Below are 19,433 nucleotides of genomic sequence, written 5' to 3' on the forward strand. Positions count from 1 at the left end.
ATCTAATGGTGTAAGACAGTTATTTCTCACTATAAGACAAGATTGACTGTCCTGATCAAAGGTGGATAGCATGTAATTCCTGATCCCCCCAAAATTCATGCCTTAGCTGAGCCAGAGACTCTCTGCATTACCTTTATATCTGCACATATGTCTGGCCATGTTCGATACAGTTTTATTTTATGTACACTAGAGAAAAATCCCAGAAAAGGCAAATTACTTACTTTTTGGTCTATACCAGCACTTTTATTTAAGAGTCTCTATATTTACACTCCATGCATCACAACTCAGAGCAGTAGCTCAGAAGCATCATGTAGTCTGGCAGAATGACGTGCTACTGATCAGACTGCTGTCTGATGACTCCTTTTATAAAACAGCACTGAAATACCATGAATTTTATGCTTTAAAATGCTGTGTGGTTTTGTTCTATGTAACTTATCTGAAGATCACATTACACCTTCTCCTTTTTTTCAGAAAGTATTCTGATTGCAGTGGCCAAAGGTTCTGAACACTCTGTTAAGTTAAGGAGAAGACCAGATGGAGCACAGGAAATTTTGGGGGCTGGATTTATAGTATGGATTTACTCTGTATGATATTATAATAATGTATACATGTCATTATACATTTGTCCCAATTCACAGAATATACACCAGGAGTGAACCCCATGTAAACTATGGACTTGGGATGATTATGATGTGTTAATGTAGGTTCATCAATTGTAGCATAAGTACCACACTGGTGGGGATGTTGATAATGAAAGAGGTTATGCACACGGGGGGGGGGTGTCAGAGGGTGTATGGGAAATCTTTGTACCTTCCCTTCAACTTTCTTGTGAACTTACAACTGCTCTAAAAAAAATAAAGGCTTTAAAGCCCCGCTGGTGTAGCTCTGTGGATTGAGCGCGGGCCTGCGAACCAGAGTATCACAGTTTGATTCCCAGTCAGGGCACATGCCTGGGTTGCAGGTCAGTTCCCAGCAGGGGACACATGAGAGGCAACCGTACATTGATATTTCTCTCCCTCCCTCCTTCCCTTCCCCTCTAAAGATAAATAAATAAAATCTTAAAAATAAATAAATAAATAAATAAAGTCTTTAAAGATGGTCAGAGCCCATCTGGCCAGAGAACACCAATCTTCTCAAAGTGGATAGTAAGCCAAGCATTTAGGAAGACTGTAGACATATCTGGTATAGACAGAAAATATTTTTAAAATTGGGATAAAAGATGCTGCTGCCATTCTTTTACTGAAACTTAAGTGGGCCACAAAACTAGGGTAACCAGACTCTTGACAACGCCTACCTGAGGCATGAAGTGGGGTTCTTTTGGTTACATTGTCTTTCACAAAGATGGACGCGCCCTGGTTGATAAGTGCTTCCACACATTCTGTGTGTCCCTTAAAGGCTGCCAGATCCAGAGCAGTGCGGCCTTTCTCATCCCTGATATCCAGGTCCACCAGCGACTGCAGAAGGACTTCCAAGGCTTGATGGTGCCCGTTGTAGGCCTGCAAAGAAGAAACCAATGACACAAAGGTTTGCTCGCCTTCCAGTCTGACAACTACCCAAAGCTTCCAAGGTCACAGACGGAGACCTCCCCAAAGAGCACGTCAGAAAGACAGTTGGGATAATTATGGAAACACAGAAAACCAAAGAGTTAGACCGAAAAATCATAATACACGAAATTCACAATTATAAGAGGCCTGTCCAGAAGGTATCCAGCCATATATGAAAAAGAGACATTTATTGAAGAAGATAAAAGATACAAGAAACATTGAACATGAGACAATGACACCTCAGTCCCCTTCAAAGTAGGCACCCTGGGACCTCACACAGTTTTCCCAATTGCCATCAGCTGCCCTGTCGTATTTTCCTGAATTTTATCAATAAGCATGAAATCTCTTCCCTTTCAAAAAAATGATTTTAGGTTTGGGAAGAGCCAGAAGTCACAGGGTGCCAAATCTAGGCTGGAAGGGAGCTGAGTTACCTGTGTGATTTGATATTGGCCAAAAAGCTCTGTATGAGACATGATGCATGAGCGGGCACATTGTCATGATGAAGCTGCCAATCACCAGTTGCCCATAGCTGCAGCCTTCTGAATCATCTGTATACTTTCCTCGGAGGAATGTTCAAGTTTAATGCAAAATCTGACACAGTTTCATTGCTCTACTTGCTCAGTCATTTTGAATGTGGTGGCTACACAGTACACATGCTCACTCACGGAACTAGTCCACTGCCCCCACTGACTAGTACAGTGAAGTCGTCATTGTTCATGCAGGTGCATTCCAGTCCACTCTCTTTGGCTGCTGCGTTACTTCAATGTCATGCAAACCATTCTCATTATATTAACAATGGCTGGACTTTTTCTGGACAGACCTAATACATATGAGGATATATATATATGTATATATATCCTGTCTTCTGACAAATAATTTGCCCTGAAGGCACTAAATGTATTATGTCATTTTATATTTATATCTATCAATTTACTAATCTAATACAGACTAGTAGCTGAATGCATACATTCTTATATCTGTCAGTTCAGTCCTAAACATACTGATATGAGTATTTTTTCAAGAGACTTCTGTTAAGTTGGGAGGAAAAAGTTACTAAATACATGTGAGCTTCATAATTCAACAGAGGCATGTAGAGCTTATTACAGTTCAACGTTTTAATTTCTAACCACATGACCCTCGGAGAGTTTCCTAATTTCACTTAGTTTGTTTCCTCAACCATAAAATGACAGCAATAAAAGGTGCTGCCCAGGGAAGGTGAAAAGAGATAAACTGTACAGGCTTTGCATAATATCTTGTACAAAGTTGATGCTTCCTCCTCTCTCCTTTACTTCTTCATTGATTATAATGAAGACATAGAAAAAAGTACAGAAATATGTTCTATGTACCAGTGCCAAGTTCCGACTTATTCTGAGGTCCTATGCTATGTTAAGGTTAAGAGCCTTCATCACACCAAAAAAACCCCACAAAATCAAAAGTCTGAAAGATGATTTTTATTAAATCTAGAAAGTAAAAAATGTATATGTACACATACGACAAAGGACATTGAAATAAAGAAAAGGATAAAAATACGGAGAGAAGGGACGAGGAGGAGGAGGGAGGTAGAGAGAGGGAGAGAGGAAAAGCCTGCCCCCACTGTGTTCAGCAGCTGAAGTCCCCTCTTTTGCCTCTTGTGCTTTTTATTTTTCTATTGCAGTGATTACTCAAGGTATAATTTATTTGAAAAAAGGTTTAGCACAGAAAAAGACTAATTTCCTTATTGTACAAAGAGCTCTTACCAAGCCATTTGAAAAAGTGGGAAAACGTACAAAGGGCATAATAAGGCAGTTCACAGAAAAAGAAATATGAAAGGTCAATAAACATATGAAAAATATGTATATTGTCATGGTACTGTTTTTAAACTAAAGATTGGCAATGATTAAGTTTAGTCATGTCCAGTATTAGTCAAGAAGAGTGAAGGGAGCAATCTTACACTCTGTTGGTGGGAATATAGATTAAGTCAATTTGACAAAGTTGACATAAAAAACCCTACGTTGTAAACAGTACCCACAGCACGACCTCATTTATACAAAAACCAAATATATCCAGATATACATATATCTATATATGGGTACTGTGTTATGTATAGCAAATTTTAGAAGATTACAAGAGAAACCATTAACCTCTAGAGATTAGAGGCAATGAACAAATGGGCTTTTTTCACCTTATCTTTTTAAAAATCACTTAAATATTTTCTTCAGAGTATATCTTAGTAAGAATAACAAAGATTACAGAAATTAAAAGTACTGAGAGTGGTTTTAAAGTTTTCTCATTACATTATTTTTGTGAATGATTATGGTGATTATGTTACACATTGAATATATTTATTAAAAACCATGAACTCATATACTGATGAATCCAAAAATTTATTTCAGTTCCAACTCTTTTACTTCTAGACTTGTACATTCAACTGCCTACTGATATTTCTACTTAAATGTCTAATATCCACCTTAAGTCCAATATGTCTCAGACCGTATTCTTTTTTTTTCACATTTTTTATTGTTGTTCAAGTACAGTTGTCTTCATTTTCCCCCCACCAGTCCTCCCCAGCCCAGCCAGCTCCACTTCCCACCCTGGATTCTAACCCTTTTTGCTTTTGTCCACATGTCCTTTATAGATATTCCTGACAACCCTTTCCCCTGTCCCCCCATTATCCCCTCCCACCTCCCCTCTGGTTATTGTCAGTTTGCTTTTAATTTCAATGTCTCTGGTTATATTTTTGCTTGCTTGCTTGTTTTGTTGACTAGGTTCCACTTATAGGTGAGATCATATGATATTTGTCTTTCACTGCCTGGCTTATTTCACTCAGCATAATGCTCTCCAGATCCATCCAGGCTGTCACAAAGGGTAGGGGCTCCTTCTTTCTTTCTGCTGTGCAGTATTCCATCATGTAAATGTAACATAGTTTTTTGATCCATTCATTTACTGATGAGCATTTAGGTTGCTTCCAGCATTTGGCTATTGTAAATTGTGCTGCTATGAACATTGGGGTGCATAGGTTCTTTGGGATTGGTGTTTCAGGGTTCTTAGGATATAATCCCAGCAGAAGAATTGCTGGGTCAAAAGGCAGATCCACTTTTAGTTTTCTGAAAAAATTCCACACTGTTTTCCACAGTGGCTGCACCAATCTGTACTCCCAGCAACAGGGCATTAGGATTCCCTTTTCTCCACCACCTCACCAGCACTTGCTGTTTGTTGGTTTGGTTATGATGGCCATTCTGACTGGTGTGAAGTGGTCCTAACTGTACTCCTAATTTCACTTTCCAAACCTGCTCTACCTGCAGCCTTCTCCATCTCAGTAAATGGCAACTTTATTCTTCTAGTTGCTCAGGCTCAAAACTTGAGCGTAATCTTTATGTTCCTTCTTAATCCCAGGGTTGTAGTCCTGGGACATTGAGGCAACAGAGGCTGAACAATAGCCTCTTTCCACCCCTATACTCCCCTTCACCAACCTTGCCATGCCCTGTTACAGGGAGGTATCTTCTGAGCAGAAGGGACACCTTTTGCTAACCACACAGGGATGCCATCAGCTTCTCAAACATATGGCAGGTGAACATCTGCCCAGAACCCTTTTCTAATTCCCACAGGTATCTGCGTGACTGGGACTGGCTCTCAAGGCCATGATCATCTATCTCCACTTGCAAGGCACGATCATCTCTGTTCTCTCTTTAAAAATATATCCAGAATCTATCCAGTCCTCACTAGACCATGATCCTTTTTCCAGGATGATGGCAAAAGCTTCCCTTTCCATCCTTGCTCCCCTGCAATCTATGATCAACACAGTCATCAGATGAAATTTCCTAATGCCCAAGCTGGACATATCACTCCTTCATAGAAACTAGCCTATGACTTCTTTCCTTGTTGATCATAAACCTAAAAACTTTCCATGGCCATTCGGGCCCTTAGGATCTGGCTTCCCTCTATACTGGTCGTCAGCAAACCCCCTCACTTACCCTGTTCTAGCCACACTGTCCCCACTGTGGTTTAAATACCTGCATTTCCTCCTCAGGGACACTGCATCTGAACTTCCTTTCCTCTGGAAGGCCCTTCCCCAGACAGCCCTGTGGCTTTCTCGGTACTTCTGCTTCAGTCGCACCTTATCCAGAGGCTTCCCGGAGCAGCTTCTAGAACATGGCCCCGCACCCTCCTCCACCTCGACACACTCCCAGACACTCTCCACCACACTGGTCCTGGTTTATTTTATCTTCATAGCACTTTAAAAATCTTTTAAAAATATACTAGAAACAAAGGTAGTAAAAAGTGCTCATCACAAGAAAAAATGTGCAGCTATGTAGGGTGATGGATATTAACAGACTTATTGTGGTGATCACTGGGCAGTCCACACAAATACCAAATCTCCATGCTGCACACCTGAAACTAACACCATGCTGTATGTCAATCATAACTTAATACAGAGCAGAAAAAGGTAGTAAATAGTCAAAACATATTGCTTCCTAATTACTTGGTTAGACTTTACAATTATCTATGCACTTGAGGTTGTTCACATCTCTTGGATCCATCTTGTGGAAATGCCCTGTTATCGTGTGCAAGCACACACCAGTGCGTAGCCGGCACGGCCCTGGCTACCTGCTGCACACCGACTGACGTGTTTATGACCTGTGTCTGTAGGCACTGTCTGCGTGTTGTTCACTGCTGCGTTCGAGAGTCATGCCTGGCACATAGTAGACATTCACCAATTGTTTGAAGAATAAGTGAATGAATATAAATTCTTAGTATCATTTGTTAGGATTAGTGGTAGGAATATGCTTCTTAAAGAGCATCTATTTGATTGAGGACATTGTGCCGAGCACTCTAGCTTTCATGTCTGATTTAACCTTTGCAAATGTCATTTTTATAGATGAAAAAAACAAAACAAGCAATTGATTCATCCAAGATTACTTAGCTAGTAAATGACAAAGTCAGGATTTGAAACCCAGAATCTATAACCACTAAGATCTGTGCTTTTAGGCAATGTCTTCTAATTTTTCCCAGTAATTCCATTTAATTGACTTTCAAACAAAATGCTGTTAACTCTACGTGCAGTGGCACAGAGAGTGGATTAACAAATATCAAATCAGAAATCCACACCCCTTCTCTAGAAGGCTTAACATGGAGGTAGAATGAGCTATGAAGCAAGAGGGTTTACTCTGGACTAACTTCTAGAATATCGATCTTTCTTGAGACAGAAAAATAAATTCCTGTACTGCCTTTCTGACCTGCACTTGCAATGCAAACTTAACCATATGGGATCATGAGTCTTTAGTCGAACCTAAATTCTGAAGTGACAGCTTTTACTGAGCATTTTCTGTGTATCAGGCAGTGCTAGACATGTAGCACTTTGCTTAATTGTCACAGCAACCCATGGTCTGGATACTATTGTTATGCCCATTTTACCCACAAGGACACAGAATGGCAAAGACACTACATAGCCCCCGCACCTCTGCCCTGCCCCCAGTCCCCAGCCTTATTTGGTGGAGCTGGGAATTGAAGGCAGACCACTCAGGTGATAGAGCGTGAGCTGCCGCCTTTTCATGAACTCCTATGGAACAAAGGCAACAAGACCAAGAGGCGTAGGTTTCCTTAGTGCTTTGCTGTGGACATTTCCAACTCATACCAAGAAGGCAGGATAATGTACCGAACTCCCATATACTCATCACCTAACCTCGGCCATTATCCACTCAGGCCATGGGTGATCTTTAAGGCAGCGCGAGAGCACCTACCCTCTGTAAGAGCCGTGGTAACAGAAGCATCTACATCAGGGTGTAAATCAGTCGATCTCACCTGGGCTTGAGCACGTGGCTTATTTGAAAACTGACTTAGCATAACACTTCCCCTCATTTGAAACTGGGATGATAGTAACTGACTCAGCCTGTGCAGAAACCCTGACTCCACACTGAAGGGAAATGACTCCCCATAAATGACAGCAGATTCTAGAGGCTATCTGCAAATGGTGGCTGCTTCAGTGGCAATTACTGTTATGATGAAAACAGTCAGTGTTTTAATTTCTGTTGGTTTGACAGCCTAGGAAAATAGAAGCGTCCACTTGTAAGTTGCATGCACATCTACAAAGCACGAGAGTGAACATATTTAGATTTAATAAGGGGAAGACTCACAGGGGAAGGAGAGACGGGCCCAGGAAGGGAGCGGGTGCAGGCATCAGCGCTGCTCAGCCCAGCACAGCCACACCCCGGGGCACCGAAGGTGGCAGGTGCTGACTTAAGAACTGACTCCTCGAAAGCACCCCTGCCCATTCTCCTTTCAACCTCCCCATGAAAAAAATCGATCCACTAGCATGTGTTACAGTTAAAGAGGCTTCATATCAAAACAAGACGGAGTGACTCCTGCTGGTAATTAGAAAAGCTTCAGAATTCTAATCCATACTTTCTTCTATACCAGGTGCTTGAAAATTCTCTTAAAGATAGAACGGTTGACAGTCCAGATTTACCTATAGAATCCTTCTAGTTTCTTCCTTTAGTCTAGTTCAGTGATTTCCAACTGGTGCGCCACAAGAATTTTTAAAACATTCAATACCTGACTATTTGGTCAGGGGCACTAACCTCTTTTCCCTTAAACTGTCAAATAAAAAAGCAACAAGAGCCAACACAACAATAGCTGGTCAGTGTGAATGAATCGAAATTCTACCTATTTTTGCTGTCAGATCAGCAAAAGATTTATTTTGGGGTGTGTGCATAATTTTAGTAATAAGTTCACGTGCGCCATGGATGGAAAAGGTAGAAAATGGCTGGTCTATTTGCAGCTCTTGAATGTTAGTGTGCACACACATCTCAATACAGAACTGAAGGCACACAGTGTTGCGTTAAACTTCAAGGACAATAGAAGGGAAATAATGAAGGTAACTTTGATTATACAAGAACTTTCATTTACCTTTGCACTTCATAGCTTAACCCTATTAAAAAAAACCTACCATATAATATGGAATTCTATTTTATAGTTAAATACATGATTCCCTCTTTAGGCAGTTATATGGCTTTTGGAGTATATTTAAAAAGTACACAATAAAGCTTTAAACTTCCTGAAAGAGACTTGAGTAGCCAGCAAAGCAGTCCTTCTCATGTCAGTGGTACATGATGACAACTGTCCTCTTTTTCCTTCTATTCCCAACTTAAAGCAGGTGTCTAAGTATGTAATTCCACAATAACTAAAGGAGGAAGTCACACACACACAAAACAAATATGCTGGTTCAAAAAGCACGTCACATTTTGGCTTTCAGACAGACGCCCAGTTTGAGCCTTTGCTGGAGGGAGCAAACCTTTTAAATTGTTTTTACAAAATACCTTAAATCTCATTAGGTAACAAATATTTTTGAAACATGATGAACTTCTTTGAACTTCTGAGATTGGAACTGAGAGCAAGGAGGAGAAAAGCCTCGGGACTGCCACAGAATGCATGAAACAGCGGGGCCCATCTGGAAATCTGGACAGCTGGAGCCCTGCATTTGCATAGCCCTGTGTCCTGATTTAATTTTTCAAGTGGTTGAAAATGCTTATGAAATTCACTGGGCTGATAACCCTGGAGACTCGAATCATTCAGCCAGGAAATGGTAACTCAAGGCAGGTCAGGTATCTCTGGCAGTCAAGTTTGAGGGCATCTGGTTGCATTTCATTGCTAGAATGCTTCCACCTAAGAAATAATGTGCCTTGGGTTTTTATCCAGTTAATTGCTACAGAGGCCCCTGGAGAGGGTGATGGGCATCCTTGTGGAGTTCTTGAAGCACAGAAACATTTTTTTGAGGGTTAGCATTTAGAGAGCAAGAATAAAATAGTTTTAGAATTAACCCATTGCAATCACCCTGATCAAAGTCATTGTCACCATTGTTTGCTTGGTTGCCTTCCTTCTGCCTCTGCTTTTTTAAAATTTAAATGCAATGCTTTTAAAACAAAAGTCATATCACCTCATCTGTCTTCTCAAACTTCTCCAAATGGTATCCTATTTTGCTCAGAGCAAAAGTCAAAGTTCTTATAATGGAACATAAAGCCCCGGCCCCTCTCCCTCACAGCTCTCAGCAGCCACAGTGGCTTCCTCACTCTTCTGGTAACAGGCCAAGCCTGCTCTTACCTTTGTGCTTCTGCCTAGAACAGTCCTCTGTCAGGTATCAGCGTGAGTGGCTCTAAGGTTCAGGTGTGAGATTCTGTGCTATGTCAGACAGCACTCTGTCTGCCACCTCAACACTCTTGACCTCACTGACCCCATTCGTAGCCCCCGCACCACTTGTCACCAACTGGCATGGTGTACGTGTACGTGCCTATTGTCTCTCCTAGACTGGAAACTCTTCCAGGACGGAGGCTGGGTTTTGTTTATTGCAACATCTCCAGTTCCTGGAATGGTGCTTAGTATGTACACAGTCAGCATATGTCAAATGAAAGGATGGTATTCATGTCAACAATAGTGAGGATGAAGTGAGCTGGTTACACAGATGTGCCAGGCACTGTTGTGTGTTATGTGCATGAACTTATGTCATCCCCCCCATGGCCTTATTGTACTGCTATTCTCACTTATTGTGGGTGAAGAAACCAAGACAGGAGTGGTTAGCTACTTAGCCAAGATCATACAACAAACAATTACATAAATTAACAAACTGGAAAAGGTTTGGAGACCCTTAATGAACTTACTCCTTTTAGTTTCCAGGTGGGAAACCATGTCCAGGTGAGTTGCTAATGAGAAAGCTGGAGGCTGCGACCTCCTCCCCGTGGGAACTTTCCAGGCCCAGCATGCTGCGGAACTACCCAACCCCTGCTCTTTCTGTGATATCTGTCACCCTCTCTTTACACGACGGGAAACCCACAGAGTTTAGCAGAGCACCTGCCGCACAATAAGCACTAAACTATAATTTTTTAAAAAATGAATGAGGGATGATAGAATTTCTGGAAGCTAAGGCAGCCTCTTCTCAGATTAGTACCAGGCTTGGTGACACATCAACCCCAGTATTGAAGGCCATTAGAGTTCTATCTTGGGTAACTTCCAACGATGCCTCTCTAGGGGCAGCTAGTGCTGTCTGTGAACCCTCGACCTCGGGTAACTTCCAACGATGCTTCTCTAGGGGCAGCTAGTGCTGCCTGTGAACTCTCGACCTTGGGTAACTTCCCTGGCACAGCAGACGGTTGGGCAGAGATTTCAGGGAGCAACCGGTACTGAAAGTCAACCGGTGTGATGTTTTCTACAGGTAAGTATCCCACGCATTCCAATTTCCATTCCAGTTCCATCTCCAGGAACAAAGGTTCATGCACATTTGAACCTGACCACACTGGACTCTGAGAGTGTGTGTGTGCATCAGTGGGTGTGTAGTGGATGTGCCAGTGGGTGTGGCAGAGGGTGGTGAGTGGGGTGTCAACAGAAGTTCTGGTGCATCTGTGGGGAGACAGCAGTGGAAGGAGGAGCCCGGTGCAGGACAGGGTGGCCGGTTCATCCCGCCCCCGTGGGAAGGCAGCCTCTCTCACCTTGCCTGAAAGCTAATGTTTGATCATAAACAAAATGCTTGTCTGTGTTCTCCAAAATCTCCATCTCAAATTTTCATCAGAACGACACTGAATAAGTGCGTATATGTGCATGGAAATATTAGGATATTAGGTGAAATGTCGTAACAGCAAAACACAGAGACCCAGTCCCTTTGCACTCTTCCCAGTGTCCTGTCTCTGGGTGCACCCAAACGTCTCTGTGGTCGTGGACCGAGGGCCTCCAGTTTGGCAGCACCCTGGGCAAGGGAGTGGCTGGTGCTGGGTGTGGCTGCCCCGCAGAGAGGCTCCTGGAGAATAGCTACTGACAGTCAGCTGCTGGCCAGCACTGTTTGAGTCTGAGTAGTGGGCCAGCCGGCTCAGCTGAGTCTCCCCCACGGAGGGTGTGGGGACCGATCATCACTCTGAGCATTTCTCTTCAATGACTGGGATGCAGAGTGGAAGCTTCCCAGTGCTGGAACTCCTCTTCCTCCTCTCCTGCCCCTGTTGACAGCCTCCAGCCTGGGAGCCCCTCTGAGACCCTGACCCCGAGTGCACACAGACACAGCACAGCTGCGATTATGAATGCGCTCATCTCGCTCTCACGAGTTTGCACTCAAATATCTCAAGTTTTTAAGTGTAGTATTAAAACTGTGCTATTTAATGACCTACAGCATGCATACTTGTGTATTGACTATAATCAAATATCTTAAATGGAAATATTTTCTTTGGATTCCCTCACTTTACTGATTTCACTACTAGATAAGAATTGTAACGATTGTTAAAATTTATAACCTTCATTTGTTAAAGACACTGAGGTAAAGGCTTTATGCACATGATCTCTTTTCCTTCACTTTACAGATGAGGAAACTGAGCTGGGGTGGGGTAAGTCACGTGTCTAAGGTAGTCTAAGGTCACCAGGGGGGTGCAGCTGGGACTGGAGCTTGAAGCAGGCTTTCTCTGAAGAGCCTGAGCCTTCACCCAAGTCCTGTTTTCGTTATTCCTGCACTTCTGTGCTTTCGTTATCAGAGCAGCCTCACTGGAGGAGCACTGGAACTGTTTTTGTAACAAGCAAGGCTGCTCACAGCATCTCACTTACGGCTAAGTGGAGCGGACTCTTCGTAGCACCGGAATCCGATTCGTCCAAACCGCTGTTGGTTCTCTCCAAAAGCTGTGGAGACGAAGAGAACACAATGGTATGTACGTGCACTTGGCGAAAGGAACCCCACTTTAGCATAGAGCAGAAAGAAGGTATCTGAAACTTGAGAAATTTTGCAACTTATCAGCAATAAAAGAAATCTGATATGGCATATCGAAACAAACATGCTAACTGAATATTTCAACGTGTAGAACATCTCAGCATTTGCTATTCAAAAAAAAGGCTTTCACACTTCAAAGGGTGCTCAGCCTCCCCAGTCCAGAAAAATAATTCGTGTGAAGTCCACGTTCACGCGCCAGATGGCAATAATGAAAAAATTAGAATGCCCAGTTCGTTCCGTTAGCAAACACACATATACTGGGGATGGTGTTCTAAGAGCCATCTGAGGCTCCTGTTCTCATGGACCTTGATTGTAGAGAAAGAAAGCATACAAATAAATAAATACACAAATAAAAAGGATCTGGTATTGATATGTGCTATGATGGAAATAAAAGAGTGTGATGAGATAGGAGTGACTAGGAAGTTACTTTGTAGCTGAAGGTCAGGGAAGGCCTTTCTAAGAGGACCCAGTTAAGGCAAGACCTGAATAAGAAGAAAATTACACCACATAGCGGTACGGCAGGAGAGTGCTCTTGGGAGGGAGAGCGGTCGGTGCAAATGCATCAAGGGGGGTCAAACAGAGTGAGTTCAAGGAACAGAAAGGATAGCGTGACCAGGGCATGATGTTGGCCAGGGTGCCAGGGAAAAACGATAGGAGTCTACGTGGAAAAACAAGTTGTTAAGACATTTCTGGGCAATCTGTGCATACCTTTGACCCTAGGAATTAATTGCCAGTGAATACACAATGCACAATGATGAAAGGGATTCATCACTGGGAACCCACTGGCCTGAAATTTTAAAGACGTCAGAGAGCAGGGGAAATCTCTGTGATTTCCAATGGCAAACATGGTCGTGGGGACTTTTGTTTGTTCATCGTGCAGCTTCCTGTGCACAGCTTAATGAGAGCAGAGAAGCAAGCCCCGGGGACCCAGGGCACCCATTCTCTGCCACAGTGGACCAAGTAGGTGCTGTGTGGCTGTAGGGCCAATCCTAGTGGCAGTGACAAGCCTGTCCTAGTATGTCAGCTAAGGGTGACAGACAGCCATCCTGGGGGCTGCATTCTGATGCCCTGTGTCCTGGTCACAGGAAGAGGCAGCGGCCCGGGCAGTCCCACTGCATCAGATCAGACTTATTTTTGGAGGAACAGCCAACAGCCCCCTCTTCCAGACATCCCCCCAGTCTTTTAAACGCTGATTTTAAAAAATCGAATCTTTTCCTGCTTAAAAGGGCTAGCATGGATTCTGTTTCCTTCAAGCAAATCCAGGCTGATTCAAAGAGTAACAGATTATTACAGAAGTTTTCCTCACAGGGGTGGTGCAGGGGAAACAGACTTCCCAATACACTGGAAAGTAAAATGTCCTAAAATCCACGTGACCCACCCTTCTCAAAATCTCAAAGTTGTTGAGGGGAGAAACACACTTTAAAGCCGTATCTGTGGAATGATACCACTCTCAGATTTTTTAAAAATTGCATTGACTTGACTACATATGCAGAAAAAAGCCTAGAAATACATTCCCTAAAATGTTCAATACAATAACCTGAAAGTGGGATTACAGAGGAATTTTTATTTCTTTTTTTATCTTTTGTGGTAATTTTGTAGTGACTATGTACTTTTCATAATCAGAAAACACTGAAGCTATTTATGTTCGGAAAAAAGCTATTAACCTTCCTTTTCATTTAATAAATGGTGTCTACAGACCCCAGATCATTCCAGAGCTCTTTTCCAATCAACGCGTGTGGAGCAAAAGGTTTGGGTTCTCTGGCGGATCAAACGACAGTGTAGAACTTCCCACCTAAGCACACAACTTCAAGTTTGCAAATAATACAATACAAATGATTACACTGAAGTATGAGACATTTTATGTTTGCTTTTACTAGTATGAGAGTAGACTATGGGATTTAAACAATCTAGGATATGTTAGAATAATGAGAATAAATTTAATTCTAACTTCAAAGCAAATAAATTTAAAACCAATCTGCCTTACATACTTGAAATAAAAGCAGCTTTTTTTTTCTTTAAAGGCAAAAAAAAAAACCCAGCTGTTCTTTGCTTTGTTTTGCAACATTATCACCTGCAAGGCTTCCTGGAATTGACAGTGTGTACCAACTGCAAATCCGGTCCTAGAACAAACTTTTAATCAAAGGAACGCAGAGGCATTTCCACCACTATCACAGATGTGATGAACAGAGGCAAGAAGACAATATACTGTTTACAGCCACAAATCAGGCACGTTCCCAGATTTGCTACAGAATATGATTTTCCACATATATACTTTGATCATACAAATAGCCTGTGGTGTTTTATTTCTGTCACTCACCACATATGTGCTGAGAATCCCTGGGCAGGACGCTGGTGTGGGCATCAGGATTCAATGATGTAGCCAGCATATGTGGTCACTGACCCAAGAGAAGAGCTTAGAGGCTGGTGAGGGACCCACCGAAGTTAACAGGTAATGAAAACAGTGAGGCAGGAGCTGGGATGCAAGATGATGTGGGGACACAAACAGGTACCTGACCTAACGCTGGGCGGCTGGAGAAGAAAGACTCCTCTGTGAAGGAAGATCTGCCCTGTGACCCGGACGGTAGGCGTCAGCCAAGCGAGGAGACAAGGGAGAGGTCCAGGCAGAAGGAAGAGGACGTGAGAGCAGTGAGCACGACAAAGTAGAAAGGCTTTAACTTCGGTAAGACGGGAGTAGCACGGAGGGGTGAAGAAAGAAAGAGGAGCAACAAAGCTGGAAAGGTAAGCGGACCATAGGTTAGGTTTAGGGTGACAGCATCATCTCGTGCAATCCAGGGCATCCTTGAGAAGGACCACTGTGCTGGGACGGTAGTTGTAGACCAGGACCTTAAATCAGGACAGCCCGTCAGAGTCACCGGAGTGCTTTAAGCAGGGAAGACGCACGATCATGATCAGACTCTGGGGATTTATAAAAATCACTCTGGTTGCAGTGTGGAAAGTGAACCACAGTGGTGCTGGGGTGGGGACTGTAGGGAGAGCGGTTAGGATATTTCAACTATGGGGTTTCCAAATTGTGAATTACTAAGTTGCTGAGCACTGATGGTGGCCTGACCTGCAGGACAGGCCGTGGAAATGAAAGGTGGTGGGGGTATTCAAGTTTCTTTCACTCATTCATTCACTCATTCAACAATTACTTACTGAACACTGCTAGGCACTGACATTTTCAGTTATAACCACGTGAAACTTATAATCTAGAAGGTATAATGCAACGGGCACATTCACTGGGTGAACCGTGGAGGAAGGGGAAGGGGTAGAGTCAAGGATGACAGCCCATTTTCTAGCTTTGTTACCAGGGTGAATGGCAATGCCTCCTTTAAGATAAGCAAGAGAAGACCCAAGTTGAGGGGAAAGGAAGATGTGTTGAGTTTTGTGGAACATTCAAGAGGAGAGGTCCGTTGGATAGATGGATGTAACATTCGAAGTTTACAAGAGGGATACGGGCTGGAGAAATAGATTTGGGAGCCGTCAGCAGGCTGATACATGAAGACCCCACTGCGGATGAGCCTGCCTAGGGAGAACTGGTAATGAAGAGAAGGGAAAAGTGTGTCGGGCACGAGCCTCAGGACCCCAGTACTTAAGGGTTGGGAAGGGAAAGCCCAAGGGGCTGTGAGGAGGGCACAGAGAGGTAGGAGGAAAGTGGAGTAGGGTGATGATGGTGATTATGGTGGTGGTGCAGGTAGCGTGAGCAGCAACGGTTACCGTAACGTGAAGGTGGTGGTGATAAATGACGATGAAGAAGATTCTGATAACAGCCAAAAGTTATTTAGCATTTACTATGAGCCAAGTGTCCTAGTAAGGGCCCTACATGGCTCACCTCATTCTATCCTCAAGAAACCCTTTAAGTGATTTGCTCAAGTTCACACACCCTGTAGAGGACAGATGAGCAACTGAACCCATGTCTAACTCAAACCCATTATTTACCCCACACAGCAATGCCTTCCTATCAGCTAATAAGTGGAAACTTTCCCCTGTTTTTTTTTAAAGCAGCAGGATGAGGGCAGAAAATGAGATAGTTCTGGTTTTGTTTTTTAAGTAGGCGAGTCTTTCTATGTCTCTAATTTCAACCGTTTTCTTTTATCCTTGAGATTTTCTTCTCGATTCCTCAAGGAGTATGAGCTGTCATCTTAGTTACACAGCAACCACAGGAGACGTTAATGGGAACCTGGCTCCTCTGAGTGTCCCTCTTCCTCAGCGACTCCTTGTTAGTGAGGAAGACCGTGAAAAAGTGGGGCGAACAATGATTTACAAGCAGTTCAAAACCGACAAATTAAAAAAATTATTGATTGATTTTTAGAGAGAATGAGAGACAGAGAAAAGGAGAGAGAGAGAGAAACATCCATTTGTTTGTCCATGTATTTACTGGTTGGTTCTTGTATGTGCCCTACTCAGGGATTGAATCTGCAACTTTGGTGTAGCTCTAACCAACTGAGCTACCTGGCTAGGGCCTGACACTTACATTTAGATTTAACTTTTCTTTTTAATTTGAAATGTTATTCTAAACATATCCAGTCCAAGGGATGAAGCGGACAGGCGGCTCGGCTCAGACACTCTACTCTGCGTAAATGTCTCAGGAAGGAAGACGGGGCCAGAGAGCTGGAGCACTCCCACCGGGACTCACTGCGCACACTCGGAATGCAGCTGTGGTCTGCGATGTCACTGGAAAATAAGATTGCTGTACAGAGACGAGCCTCAACCTGCTTTGTCAAAATCAGAAATGGAATGAATCTTTTGAAACAGTCATAGCTAATATATGCCAAGAAGCAGCATTGTACAAAGCAATGAGTTGTGCTTATAAGGTTTACAGTTTTGTTTTTAAGTCTTTTTTATTGTTGTTCAATTACAGCTGTCCCCATTCCCCCCGTTACTCTCCCCTGCCCTACCTACCCCCACCTCCCACATTCAATCCTCCCCTTGTAGTTTTAAATTTAAAAAAATACAAGTTGATATGTATACTCTAAAGCAAACTAACTATAACTTTCTCCCTTTTAGACTACTCCCAATTAATATATATCCTCAGGCTTATCTTCACCAGTTACACTCCATGCATTTACATGCTGGGTTTCACACTGAGTCACACTCACAAATCTAACATACAGCAATGTCATCATAGGCTTCTATTGGCACCATAAAGATCTGCACTCATTCCAAGAATCGGCTTGGTCCTCTGCCTCAACAATCTGTTAAAACGGCTCCTTTAATAAAGCCTTTACGAGGACTACTTAATCTTATTCCTTGCCCTCTCCCAAATCCCAGAACTGCTTCTTTTTTCAATTGACCAACCATTTGTGAGGCTCATAGGTCAAGTGTAGCACTGCCTGACCCTGCTTCTTCCCTCACAACCTCCTCCTCCAATTTTGCATTTTCTACGGCATTCGGCATTGGTGGGTGGAAAACAAAGGCTTGGGATGAAAGCCACTTCCAACCCCCCAGTGACAAGTAAAGACAGGCCCCTAAAGTGGCAATGGAGAGGAAGGAGCTGGGATGGGAGAAGCAGCTTTTTAACTGTCTTATTGTGAAACATGAACTCTGGTTCATTGGGGGGGGAGGGGGATGCTGGGATGCTTTATAATTCTGGGGGGCCTGAGAAAATGATTGTACTTGAGATTATAATAATTTATAGGACATCTTCTGAATCTGGAGGGTGTTTCTACAGGATTAGTGGGCTCACACAAAGAACATCTCAAGGTCTTTGGATTTAAAAGCAGCAAAGGTAATAAAAGGCCAAGTCTACAGCTTTCTCTACAAAATAAATCTGTGACAACAAAATCAAGGATAGAGATAAAATCAGTGGTATCCCAACTGGCCACTGGGTTAAAAAAATAGTCATCTTATCCAAAACTGTGAGGAAACATAAACATTGCATTTGAACTAGAAACCAAAGCTTTACAAACAGTGGAGATCATGACCGGCTATTTGAAAACATGGTAAGAAAATATTCAGAAATCCCAAGAGGCTGAAAGCCGACCTAAACTAGTTTTTTAACGGGCTACTTAAGAAAGCAGAGAGCAAGCACGGCTCAGACTGTAACAACAGGCAGCCTGTTGGTTATGGCTGGACTCTGCCACACGACTCCTGTCCGCAGGTTAGCAGGGAGGAAGGAGCTCGAATGCCCCTCGGAAAATGCCCACAGGGACCGTGCAGAGGAGGTGCTCTGAGGAAAGGTTTCAAACGGAGCTATTCATCCGTTAGCAGTGGGGACTAAGAGGACATTTATAAGGCTTCCAGTCGGTGAAGGCCTGGAAGCAGGCCAAGGCCCCTGGAAAGTTGGCACCTCTGTAAGAAATCCTATTTCACATTCCACTTGTCTGTGACTGAGAATGAAATGCTATTTGGGCAACCTCAAGGCCACTCCGGAGTCAACGGTGCTGAGCCCTGGCTCAGTCCAGCAGGGGGGTGCTGCGTCTGCAGAAGTTTCAGACCACCCAGCCTGTGTCAATACGCTTGGTTCAGAGGATCCCAGGGGCCTGGGATAGAGCGCCCGGGATCCGCAGATCTTTCCGTCTCAGAGTCGCTAAGATGTTCCTGGCCACAGTGGATCTCCGTGGACCCCAGGCCCTTGGGCCTAGCCCAGTGCGAACTAGCTTCTCCAGGATGGTGCATCCATCACACCAGTGTCCATCCGTCGTGGCTCACGATTCTGCTCACATCCCTTCACAGCTATTAGAAAAAGCTGTCTTGCTTGAAATTGTTAATAACAATAATTACTAGAAACCCAGTGGTTTCTGGAAATGTATGAACCTATTCTAATTTCTGCCTCCCCCCACAACTCCCTAAGTAAGGAGCCATTAACTTCCTACACTTGTGTAAATCAAGGTCTCTGCACCTTGAAAAGGAGATAACACGAATTAAGGAGGGTGCTACTAGAAGCTTAGGTAGATTAAGTTTCCATTTCTTCTTGGGAGCTGATTTTGATTGCTCGGCTTATCTCCTCCCTCCAGTGTGTACTCAGTTCCTGGTAATTTCCTTGCCAATTAAAAGGCAGAAGAGCCTGCGGTCTGTGTAAGGGCGGCTCAGGAAACCTGCCGTGGTGATAAGCCCAATGCAAGATACGAAATGCATCGTGCTCAAAACTATCTCGCAAGAGCCTCAAAAATGTTCATATACTTTGACCCATAAACCTACTTCAGAGACTCCATCCTGAGAAAGTTTCAAGCCCAAAGCCATTT

The 19,433-nt window shown here is 43.3% G+C and overlaps 1 protein-coding gene across 5 annotated transcripts in view; it reads right to left on the reverse strand.

The window, feature by feature from the left end:
* The window catches only part of ANKRD44 (ankyrin repeat domain 44), a 298,600-nt gene that overhangs the window by 29,879 nt on the left and 249,288 nt on the right, over positions 1-19,433 (reverse strand). For all 5 annotated transcript variants that reach the window (XM_037167009.2, XM_037167010.2, XM_037167007.2 and 2 more), the window contains exons 17-18: positions 12,090-12,161; positions 1,295-1,496 (exon numbers count right to left, since the gene is read on the reverse strand). In XM_037167009.2, the coding sequence (XP_037022904.2) occupies positions 1,295-1,496; positions 12,090-12,161 (274 nt within the window). The remainder of the gene's footprint in view (positions 1-1,294; positions 1,497-12,089; positions 12,162-19,433) is intronic.

The sequence above is a fragment of the Artibeus jamaicensis genome, unplaced genomic scaffold (assembly GCF_021234435.1).
Source record: "Artibeus jamaicensis isolate MK-2021 breed Jamaican fruit bat unplaced genomic scaffold, CSHL_Jam_final contig_391, whole genome shotgun sequence".
In the NCBI taxonomy this organism is placed as follows: Eukaryota; Metazoa; Chordata; class Mammalia; order Chiroptera; family Phyllostomidae; genus Artibeus; species Artibeus jamaicensis.